The 12,175-nt window shown below is 38.3% G+C and overlaps 1 protein-coding gene across 3 annotated transcripts; it reads right to left on the reverse strand.

Moving 5' to 3' along the window:
• Positions 1 to 757: 757 nt before the first annotated feature.
• Positions 758 to 11,903, reverse strand: LOC137105917 (prolyl 4-hydroxylase subunit alpha-1-like). Of its 3 annotated transcripts, none has more exons than XM_067488727.1 (15): positions 11,745 to 11,903; positions 10,704 to 10,790; positions 10,319 to 10,415; positions 9,306 to 9,457; positions 9,044 to 9,181; positions 7,844 to 8,098; positions 7,575 to 7,768; positions 7,328 to 7,504; positions 4,681 to 4,751; positions 4,029 to 4,128; positions 3,235 to 3,288; positions 2,642 to 2,707; positions 2,482 to 2,550; positions 2,015 to 2,111; positions 758 to 1,679 (listed from the first exon to the last, which is right to left on the reverse strand). In XM_067488727.1, the coding sequence occupies exons 2-15, from the start codon at positions 10,783 to 10,785 to the stop codon at positions 1,609 to 1,611; spliced, it is 1,623 nt and encodes a 540-aa protein (XP_067344828.1). In that variant the 5' UTR covers positions 10,786 to 10,790; positions 11,745 to 11,903; the 3' UTR covers positions 758 to 1,608. The 3 variants fall into 3 exon arrangements, with proteins under 3 accessions (XP_067344828.1, XP_067344827.1, XP_067344829.1); XM_067488726.1 differs by lacking the exon at positions 4,681 to 4,751 and adding an exon at positions 6,230 to 6,300; XM_067488728.1 differs by lacking the exon at positions 4,681 to 4,751 and adding an exon at positions 6,230 to 6,300 and having other exon boundaries at positions 10,704 to 10,785; positions 11,745 to 11,897.
• Positions 11,904 to 12,175: the final 272 nt, after the last annotated feature.

A 12,175-nucleotide genomic window follows, 5' to 3' on the forward strand; every position in this document is an offset into this window, starting at 1 on the left:
GGTCTTGTCCTGGATTAGCTTGTTTGTCTGTGCCACATTTAAAAACACAATAAAATGCTCGACTGAGTCACATGTTTCTTCATTTAAAAAATGTTTAACAAATGCTGCCCCACCTGCTGCAAATCAGCATTTCAGGTCAACTGCGCTTGGACAATGCGAGGTCAATGTGAGTGTGAGGTCAATGGGCGACTCACACCAGTCGGGACCAAATTGTGTGTTGACCACATTCTCTGGAATGAATAAACATGTCACCCAGAGGAGTGTGTGTCTGGCTGAGAGAGGAGATTTGTGTAGTGATTGTGGAGGATTTTTTTCAGAAAACTTTTAACGTTATCCTTTAAGGTTTATATTTGCAAACTAAAAGATGCATTTTAAATAGAATTTACTCAGAGTTTCAGATTTTTCAGTCCTGTGCAACATCTAGTGTTCGACACAAATATGGAATTTATTCATTGGAAAATCAATTCATGCATTAAGGTGATTCTGCATGAATGTAAGGGCTTTCAAGATGTAAATCCTAAAATGTACAAATAAAATGCACCTGTAGCTAAATAAAATTTTAATTTTTAATAAAAGTTCCAATTTAGCTATACATTGATTTTCACCTTAAAAACTAAAGTGAAAGTTCAGGGATTAATTTATTCTAAATCAATTAACATTTATTGAAATTACTGCTAAAAATCAAAGGTTATGAACGTATACAGAAAAACTTAAATAGGTTTCATAAAGCCCGTAATCGATAAAGAATACAAACACCTTTTAATATATTAGGATTCATAATTTTATTCTTTAAATTTCATTCAAATTGGGCTGATGTTACCTCAAACCCCTTAAACTACGCAAATACAAACATTCGTACAAAAAACAAAACAAAAAAATAACAAACCGATGTAAATTATAATCTTTGAATGTTTTTTTAACATGGTATAATGTAGTTGTAAATTATTTGCTGATAAATGTTCTCATTACATTGAGTTATAAACTACATTACATTTTTTGGGCTGTTTTTACAAATTAAACTAATGGAAACCTGTATTTAGTTTTGTACATTTTAGTTTTTTTTAAAACCTTAAAAGCCCTTGATCTGTTCATAGATTCATTAGTTTATCCATTAATGAATAAACAATTCTCTGTGTTTGTTCACTTTAACTAAACAATTAACGTTGTTTTGTGGAATTTTCTCCTAAAAACAACATTAACAAGCAGCTTAAAATGTGAGAGATTTCAGATTTCTGATATAAACCATTAATTATGGGTTTATATCCTATTTATAATTACTCAATTAAAGGATTAGCATAAGTGGTGCCATTATCCATTAAATAGCCCTGGAAATTCCTTGAATATTATTTATCAATACAAAAATAAATGGAAATATAGGTCAAAAATAAAGAGATTCATCTTCTTAGTGTTTCAGTTAAAGATACCTTAAAATCATTGGCTATAAAATGCATAATTATTGAATCTACCACTTGTCCAGAGGCTCAAACAAACTGAAACGCACTCTTACTGTTGAAATAAAAGACATGTCCAGCCACAGACTCCGTGTGAAGAGACAGTGACGACTGATGAAGAACAGGAGGAGGAGGAGGACTGTGGAATAGTCCATGGTCAGTCCATCTCCTGGACCCCACAGCGTCTCCTAAACTCCTGCCCTCGTTCATGGATCCATTTATTAGACACTGCAGAGAGAGACACAAACAGCTGTTGTTAACAGCATCATCCAGTCTTCAGTCTTCCACATCGGTCTCTAAAAAACATCTTTAGTTTTTGACTAAAATTATGACCGTAACAACTAAAGGACATTTAGACCCACATCTTTTTTAGGGGTTTACACCTTGTTTCCAAGTTGTCAGTAAAAACAGACTTTTCTGAACAAGATGTAGTTCTTGAAATATTAAAAAAGGACGACCTTCAGGACCCTTGTGCGGCTGGAACTTCTGAGTCATCTTCAGCTAATAGGTATTGTAAAATAAAGGTTTAGCTACGGTTAAACTAAGACAACTTGTGCCCTCACCCCACTTGTTTCCAACCAGAACGGGACAGGCAGCATGCCTCGTACTGTAGTCTCCTTCTCCACTGGGGTACAGATTGTACCAGAACACAGCTGTCCCCTGAAGAAACAAAGTCATTACTTTTTGTCAGTTGAATCCGCTGTTTTAACATTGTTAGTGGAGCGGATCATCCACTACCTTCCACAGCTTGTTGAATTCATGTTTGCAGCTCGTTTAGATGCTTTGCGGCAGCTGCATTGGTAAATTTGTGTTTTTGTTCATTACGTAGGAGATAAAATAACAGCTTTCTCTGCAGCACGCCACTTGGCACTGATGGCTGGTTAACCAAATTTAAAACACATTTCACATTAGGTCTGATATCTGACAACAAAAACCCAGAAATATATAATATTGAAAACATACACTATAAGTTTCTGTGGACGCATCAAAGGGGGAAACATCCTGTAGAAGTGTCAGCAGTGAACTGTACCTTTTTGGGCAGGACAGCAGCTCCTACATCAGTAAAGACTGTGGCGCCCCCTGCCTGCACGTCACTCATCTGCAGCGTGAAAGAGGAAACTGTTTATCCACCACCAGTCTGACCTGCAGCAGTTTAGTAGCATTTACAATAAAGTCTGATGGTTACTGACGTAAAGCAGCCACGTGGCAATTCGGTTTCCTGTGCCCAGCTCTTCGAAAGCATCTGGTTCGTCTTTCTGGAGAATCCACAAGAAAACAGGAGTCAGTGGTTCTAAACCTGCGGTTCACAGTCCCTGCAGGGTCACTTTTAGAGAAAAACTATTGACATCATGTTTAGTGGAACTGCAGGCTAATCAATGAGTTGATAACAATGTAAGTAACTGTTTGTTATTTTTACAATAACACCTTTCGGCCAAATCTAAAGCATTATAATCATTTCTCAATTTTCTGATGTTTTATAGAATTATTCAAAAGGTCAAAACCAGAACAAGCTAAAAGTATATGGACCTTTGTCTGAATACTTTATCAGTTTTAATGCAATAGTGACCTTAAGCATGATTTATAGCTGAAAGGTCATTTAATATTGAAACATGCAGTTATGCAACAGTTAATTAGAAAGAACATCACGATTGTAAAACCGAATACAGAGTAGAGCAGGATATAACCAAAGTAAACTTGACCAAGGACCTATTAAGTGATTATAGTTATTATATAACTCTTTAATTTATTATAATTTATTCAATTGTTAAGTGAGTTTATTTACCCGTGCAAAGTCAAAATGAGGCTCGTACTGTCCTCCAACGCCATAGTTAGCTACCTACACACACACACACACACACACACACACACACACACAAAAGTTTCAATAAATAGAAAATATAACCAAAAGTCATACTTAGGGAAATTTTATATATTTACATCAAATAAAGGTTTACTGCGAGCTGAGGAGTGTTTTTTTCCCCTCTCTGATTTTGTTTATTGTACAAATTCAGATAAGTGTTAGTGTTAATTTTCCAGAGCAGGCATGAAAATGTTTTTTAGCGATTTCATAATGGACTACAATTAAAACTTACTCTGTGCATTATAATATGTTGGATTTAAGCATATATTAATAGCTTATCTTCACAGTGTAATATAAAACCCCATGTAAGCCATTTGTATATTAAAAATAATTTATGATTTTAATCAATTTATTGAATGATTAAACCAAATCTTGTGGCAATTCTGTGCATTTGCACCATATAAAAACAATTAAAATATAAAAAGTTCAAGTTAAAAATAAACTAGGCAAATATCAACATTCTAAGTACTCAATTAAAAAAATGAATATATGCAGCAGAATATTGTTCATACTGCATGATTATTGATTAACATTTCTGCTCTAAACCATTTTAAGTGTTTATTTGGATTAAAAACTCTGAATGCAGTGTTACAATTATCAAAATCTCATTACTGGAATCCTAATTATACCTTTAATGGGTCACCAATAGAAAAAAAAATATAGATTTCTAAGTGACATAAAACTTAATTTGTTCATTTATTGAGTAATAAAACCACCTGCAGGTCCTCAGCTGTGGTGACATCCAACCCGGTGACGTCCTCGATCATCTGGTTGATCTTGTCCACCACCGGATGTTCAAATGCTCCGAGCCAGGCACTGAGAGAAGACATGGAGGAGAAATGTCATAGTGTTATACATGTCACAGTGAAGTTAGCAAGGAGTTATTAAGGGGTTCAGGACGAGCAGAGGAAAGCAAAGAGGATCAGAGCGAAATAAGTGTTTGATACAGCTCTAGTTTACCTGCATTGACATGTAGATAACATTTATTCTTCCTTAGATTTAAACAAGGTAGAAAAAAAAATACTGGAAGTATCTCAGCAGTATTAACGTTTTAATCAGTTAAGAAATAATTCAAACAAAAGCTTGTTTTGTAGCCACAAACAAATTCAATCTGGCTGCAGATCAAACTGCATAAAAAGTATTTTTGATAATTAAAATACATTTACTGAAGTAACATTTTGCATTCACAGCTTTTACCTGTGATTAGACAGGTACAGTATCGCAGCAGCCTATAAAGACATATTAACCTCTGAAATTATACTTAAGAGACGACCCAGGGTGCCAAATGAATTGTTGCGGCTTTAATCAGTCATTTAGTGCCAGAATCAGTCTGAGAGGTTCTGAAGCAATCAGCCGTCCAGTTCTTACCTCTTGGAGACTCTGTAATGGGCCGTGGTCAGTTTGCCTGTCTGAGGGTCATGCACTGTGGCACGTCTGAGCTAGCTCACCAATCACATTACATTTTCCAGAGAGGAGACAGAGAGAGAGAAATAGAGAGGCAGGTCACTAGCTGCCACAGAGATGCTGCAGTCATGGAGGCAGCAGAAAGTTCAGATTCTGCCTTGATTGTTTGTCCCTTTCTCACCCATCGGCATCTTCATACAGATAAAGACCAACTTAATAATCAGCCCAATAAAAAGCCACAAACGTGCTCCACACAAAGCAGGAGGACACTTCCAGCTAGAACTACATCCCTTTAGATTTTTCTGTTAATACAGCATAAATATAAACTTAAACATGAGCAGATTAAAAAAAAATAAATAAAAAAAAATAACTTTTTAATTTATTCACTGTGGAAAATAACCCAGTCATAAATGTGAATCTTTCCTTCCTTCAGTAGCTGGTGTGACCCCCTTTTGCAGCCTTAAACTTAAACCGTCACTGGGAACATTTAGTTATCAGCCCTGCACACTGACTTGCAGAATGCTTGTCCATTACTCTTCAACTCAGGGATGTTGGTTGACTTCCTGTATGAATTGCCTGCTTCAGCTCCTTCCTCAGAGTCTCTAAAAAATTAAGGTCAGGACTCAGCCATTCCAAAACATCACATTTCTTCTGCTTTAACTGTTCTTGGTAGAACCACTTTGTGTTTTGGGTCACTGCCTTTCAGAATTCATAACTCCATCACTGATGACAAGTCGCCTGGATACTGTCACCACCATTTTACAGTAGGGATAATGTTCTTATGCTTAACAATTCTTATTCAAGCTTCTAATCTGATCTCATTCCTCCACAGATAACATTCTCCCAACACTTTTAAATAATTCCAAATGGTTGTGAATAAACGACAATGCAACACTGTTCTGTTTGCAGCTCTGCCAAGCTCACCATAACTCTTCAATGGTTACGTGAGGGTGGACATTTAAACACTAAAACTCAGCCACTGCACCACCAAAGCCACCAAAGAAGCTTTGGTTTCCCTGATGTGACACTGGGGTTTCGTGTGAGCGATTACAAGGTTGTGTTTTCGTAAATTTGTGGAGCACATCTGGGCCTTGACGTTGCATCTCACCAAGAACCTGCAGCCATGTCAGATTTTCCTGCTGCCTCCGTGATAAAGTATTAGAAATGGTTAGAGTCAAACATTAACATCTTTGACGCTGTGTCCTCCCCCGATTGGAAGCGAGAAGTAGTAGAAGTTTAGCTCTTGGCAAGAGCAGATAGCATAAACCCCCATAAACCCCACGGTAAGTTTACTGATTGTTTCCCTAAGAAATATTTTTTGCATGTACTACTGCTGATATTTTTGTCAATAACGAATTGAAAATGATCAGATAAATGTTCAGTCTCGACCCAGCCTGACTTATTGTCTTTTCGCTCTTGCCAGGACAGCAGCTGACACAGAGGGGGGAGGACAGTATGGGGAATGCAGACAAGCCTGCTGTGTCCCCGTCCCTCCTGTTTGAACCGCTCTTACCTCTTACTGATGCGGTAGTGGGCCGTCTCCAGCACGCCGGTTACTGGGTTGGAGATGGTGGCTCGGCGCAGCTGTGGAGCCAATTGGCCGACAGTTACAGGGAGACACACACCGACTCCCTGATGCACCCACTCTCACTTATATTAACATCATGCTGTCTGAGTTTTTCCCTTTTTACTCCTTTGCACTAAGCCCTACAACACCTGAAAGTGCGACAGGTGCTTTAGAGGAAACAATATTTCAGAATAACAAGGAAAATCCTGCGCGCTGCCTGTATATTCCTTTATAATGTTTAATACATGTGATAAAGGTTAAACAATTGCTTCATATTCCTTTGAAGCATTTGAAAGATGACTTAGCCCTTAGTCAGTGACCCAAAATAACACAGTCAAATCATGTTTGTCAGAGATTTTTCAGTTAAACACTGAAATCTTTCATTTACAAAAGTATTTAGACCTTTTGCTTCAACTTCACAATATGTCCATTGTCAATCTTGTTAAATGACTTTTTTTTTTTTTTGAGAAAAACTTAACTGATTCGACATACTTTTGAAACGTACAGACATGAAGTTTCAGCTGCAGAGACAGGGAAAAGGTTGAAAGCATTAAAGTACAGAGAAGTTCATCAAGCAACGCTTCTCCAGACTTGGGTGATGGACCATGATCGAAAGCAAACAGCCAAGACAAGTGTCTAGATTGTCTTTGGGACAAGCTCAGAATAAGCTCAACAAGACCTCTGCAGAGAGGCCTGAAGATGTTTAACACCCATTTGATCTGATGAAGTCTGAAAAGATCTGTCAGGAATAATGCGATTAACTGCCCAAAACCAGCTGTTTGAAGCTTGTAGTGACCCAAATAATTCTGAGCTGTGAATTGTTTCCAAGGAGGCATCTATACAAAACTGAATAAAAGGTGTGGATATTTTTGTAAATGAGACATTTCAGCTTTTGATTTTTCATAAATAACTGAAAGCATTGTAAAAACATGTTGTTATAATAAGTTACTGTGTGTATATCCATGAGCAAAGTAGAAACTTTGTCCACTTAGCCAGAATAAACTCAGCAGCAACCCTGTAACTGACTCTGATGTTCTGACTCACCCTGGGCTTGGCCAGCTCTTTCACCTTCTCCATATCTTTGTCTGACACAACGTCGTGGTATCGGACGATGCGAGGGCGGTCCCACTCATCTTCCTCCTTCAATGGACCAATCACGTACCTTGGATGACGGTTGTTGTTGTGGTAACGGCAGAAGAGGCGGCTCTGCCTGCGAGGAGTCTGACAGAATGGGAATTGATATAATGTCAAATAAATTCACAGTTAGAGCAAACGAGTTCCTTCTCCTCACCATTTTGATGCCCTCGCCACGACACAGCTGTTCATACGTCCTCCTCTCTGGCAGGTAATCGTCAGCCTGAGCCCGTGTCTCCCTCCGGTGTTTCCCCTCAGTGTCCCCGTCCTCTCGCTCTTCCACCTTCTTCCTTTTGTCCAGCTGGTATTCAAAGTACTTCAGGTTCCCGTTGGCTCGCTGGTGAGTTGGGTCTAAAGACACAAAATCAAATTCAAGCACTGACTGTGATCGTGATCGTCTGTGATGGTTTTTCATGGGATACTGACCAAGCTCCAGCAACCTCTTGGTGAATTGCAGCGCCGTCTCCAGGTTCCCCTGCTGGTACACAGAGTAGCTCAGGTAGTCCAGGATGGTAATGGCATCCACAGAGCTCGAAGTCTCCCCCTGGTCGAGCTGCGTCAGGGCCTGGACCATCCACAGCTCTGTGTGGTAGTAGTCGGCATCCAGGTACGCCACCTTTCCGAGATCAAAGCAGTCGTCCACGGTTAGAGCACTGCGGTGGGAGGCAACGGAGGATGACCCTGAGCAGGAAATAGAGGGGGAGAAATTTAAGAGTAACAGAAATATCAAACTTTCTTAATTAATGGTCCTAAATGTTAATGTAGCAGCAGTGCTAACACTTCTCTCAGACCAAACAAAAGAAAAGAAACCAGAGGATTAAACAAAGTAGATTTGAAAACACCTTAAAAATGTAATGTTTGAATGAAGCTAGTACCTAAATCCTATTTTGCTTTAGGATACCTGAACACATTACACCCTAGAGGAGGATTCCAGAAGAAGTAACCCAAGTATGCTGTAACTTGTCTAGAGCTTCATTTTCAACAACAACAATAAAAAAAGTCCTTTTTCTATGTTTGATTGGCTTGTGCTTTCTTTTCTGTCTTACAGTATTTTAAATAGGACATTTTGTCTTTTTTTACTGAGTAGCTCAATTATTTTATCGCTGTATTAAGTTTTCAATTGGTTGTTAGACTTTTATTTCCTTTTGGGACTTCGAGTCTTTATCTGTGGTTCTGTATTGGTTCTGATTATTTTGTCTAATTACATCTCCGCATTTTATACATTTTAAATCTCTTATTTTTTTAATGTAAAGCACTTTGTTCAACCTGTTTGTACAAAATGAATTGTTGGAAAGTGTTATTTAAATAAACTTTGATTTGACTAGATTTGTAAGCACAGAGAACATTGTTGTACAAAGCTTACAGCTTCTGGAGGAACGTCTAATCTTCAACCACTTATGATCTACATAAATAAGCAATGGCTGCTACCAGTATCATTATTAAGCCAATGGTTTGAGATTTTTTGTAATGTTTACTGATGTTAGATATAGTGAAATAGAAAGCACAGGTGAAAAGCAAAATGTGTTCAAAATCTCAGTCTTAAATATTTTCGACCACCTAATTTCTTACTACTATACAGAAAAATCTGAAGTCTCACTGAAAACTAGTCCTGGCGGTGGTGCTGACCTGGCAGCTGTCCGGTGGAGATGGAGCTGGTGTCCAGCTGGTAGGTGTCCTGCAGCCTCATAAGGGCTTTGGCAGCTCCGTTCTGGTCGTCATCATTGGGGAAGTACTGCCTCTGGATGGTGAGGTTGGATATAAACACTAAAACGCCAAGGAAGAAGAAGAAGAAGAAGAAGAATGCAGCAAGTTTGGCATATGGATCAAGTCACCTGCTGCCAAAAAGGTTTTCCAACACAATGAGCGACTGTAACTGAAAAATATCTACCGTCAGACATGTCGGTGAGCACCAAGCTCTCCAGCTCCCCCCACTCTGTGTTGAGTCTCTTCATCAGCTTAAAGGCATTCACCGGGTGTCCCAGGAATCCTTCAGGGTCCTGAGTGGCGGCAGCAGAGAGGACGTCCAGTCTATTGGCCCACCTGCATACACACACACACACACACAAACACACACACACACACTTTGTTAGTTAAATAAGTGAACTACTGGTATTTTAGATTTATAACAAAGATGGCAGCAGCTGTAGTTTAAAAGATACAAATATTCAAAATGCACAACAATTAGACTTAAACTAACGCAAATCTAATTCTTAAAATTTGGCAAAAACAAATAAATGTTTTACTCAAAATGTTTTACTCAAAAAAAAATGCTATATGCAGCAGCCGCGTCCTCCACAACATCCGTCACAAAAACTATTCTATTTCTGGTCAAATGGTCTCTTTTAATGAGCTCTCGCATCAAGAGAATTATATCTCCTCCCACGGAATGTCTCAGTCTGAAAATTGTCCCCTACAGTTCCAACCTGTGAGGACACCTCCAGAGCTCTGCTACATGTTAGAGGTCATAGAACAAAAATTCTAAGTTAGGATGTTAATGAATTTGGTTCAAACAATAAACTATGTCGCCAAAAATGTTTAGACCATGTACTGTAGAAGTGACTTCATGTTCTGAGACTTGATAAAAACAGGAAATGGTCTGTGAAGCGATACATAAGACAAGATAAGCGATAAGTTAAAACTTTATTGTCATTGCACAATCATACCTTGTATAATAGTACAATGAAATTGAGAATGCTCTTCCACATACACTATCTTGCCAAAAGTATTGGCTCACCTGCCTTTAGACCCATATGAACTTTAGTGACATCCCATTCTTAATCCATAGGGTTTAATATGACGTCAGCCCACCCTTTGCAGGTATAAAAGCTTCATTTATATAAATATATATATAAATAAAAGTTATACAAGCGATGCTGTATAGTGTGCTCTGTGGTCTCTTACTTTTTGACCTGCTCCAGTTTCGCCTCCTCAGCTCTAATGTAGTCCTTCAAGGACACGACCAGGTTCTTCTCTGTGAACAGTAGGTCAGTCATCTGGCCTGAGGAAACAAACACAGGTCACTTTTTAGCCACATCAAAAAGTGTATTTTATAACTCCCCCACCAATATTTAATGTAACGAGACTGTTAAAAGCAGTGAGATGTTGCAATCCTATAAAAACTGAGAACTTGATTTTTTTTCTCAGCACAAATGCAAATAAATCCAGAGTCTTAGTTGTTTACAAATTACACGTTTTATTTTTTAATATATAGGAACATTGTTTACTGTGGTAGGAATGTAGGAATTAACAGTTACAAAAAACAACAAAACCAACCTGATTAACTTACCGATGGAGGTGAAGAAGTCATTTTTAGCCGATGAAGATGTGAAGAGGAGACAGTGGATGAGCATCAAACAACAGAGAGCCATCTAGCCTTTACACACACACACACACACACACACAGAGAGAGAGAGAGAGAGATTAAGGCTTTGTTGCATCACAGTTTTTTGTGGTTTGACATAAAAACAGCAGAAGTAACAAACAGTGTCTGTTGCAATGCTCATCAGAATAGGAAAGAAGACATTAAACATAAACGAGCAATATGTCCACAAGGGAGATAGGTTGCAATCAAAATGTATTTTATTAAGACGAAACATGTTTCATGTATTCATTTTCTTTAATAGCTTAATGTATTAATAGTGAAAACTATCCATTAAAGGTCTGACAGGTGTGATAGTTGGTAATGGTTTTAGCTTAATTTCTTGTTCTTCGTAACAGTTTACTAAGAACAAGTTTGAAGTTTGAAGAGTATATGTCAAGTATAAACACCTAAAAAACATCCTCGCATTCCATCATAAGAGAACTGTCAGTGCATCCAAATGATGTTCGTCAAAGAAAGTTTTAAAAATTGTGAAAAGTGTTTATTATTTATTGAAAGCAAATATAACAAAGCAGGTTTAGTCAATTGGCTGATGAACATAATTATCCTTTGCCTCCTAGAAAACAAATAATGACACTGTGACATGCTGTAACTTCAGCTTTACTGTCCTTTGCAGATTAAAATACGTGTTTGATGTATTGGCCAATTAAATCAGTTTCTATTTTCCTTGTGGTTTCAGAAGCTGTTTGTTACACAAACCTGACACACAGAACATTGTGACCCAGTAAGCTAGCTGTGGTCTTACGGGGAGGACGCTGGTCCCCGGAAAAAGACATGTATTCGGGTATAAAAATGAAAGTCGAGGTGTCTTTTAAGTTACCATTAACTTTCTGTAAAACCCTGAAGTGGTCGCAGCAGCTCGGGAAATTTCTGGATAAACGCGACCTCTGGTGCAACCCGTCAACATTTACCAGGCACAAACAGAAAAAGACGGCGGATTCGTATTACCGTGTTTATCCCGGGATAAATCCGTAGCACCAAGAAATGTCACGTCAGTCGCAAATCCAGTCCAGATGAATTGTGACACAGTGTGGAGGCTCCTCGGTAAAGGTAACAACTGATACAACTTCTTCTTCTTTTTCCTTCTTCTTCTTCTTCTTCTTCTTGGGAAACTGCCGAAAGGTCCGTCACCTCCGCCTACTGGACGGAGCGCAAAACAGCAGGTACAGTGTGCACCAGTTCAAAGTTGTGATGATCATATGTTTTGGTTAAATTTGTGAATGTTTTTACGTCCTGCTGTGGACATTGGCGTCTAATAATTTTACTGTGTTTAGTCTCATTAATCTGACTTTAATGTATCTATAGACATCAAATTGATGCAGTGAAGGCGAAAAGTATAGTTGTCTTTGAAATGTAGTGATAAACAAAGGATAAAGTAA

Source organism: Channa argus, chromosome 20 (genome assembly GCF_033026475.1).
Source record: "Channa argus isolate prfri chromosome 20, Channa argus male v1.0, whole genome shotgun sequence".
Classification (NCBI taxonomy): Eukaryota; Metazoa; Chordata; class Actinopteri; order Anabantiformes; family Channidae; genus Channa; species Channa argus.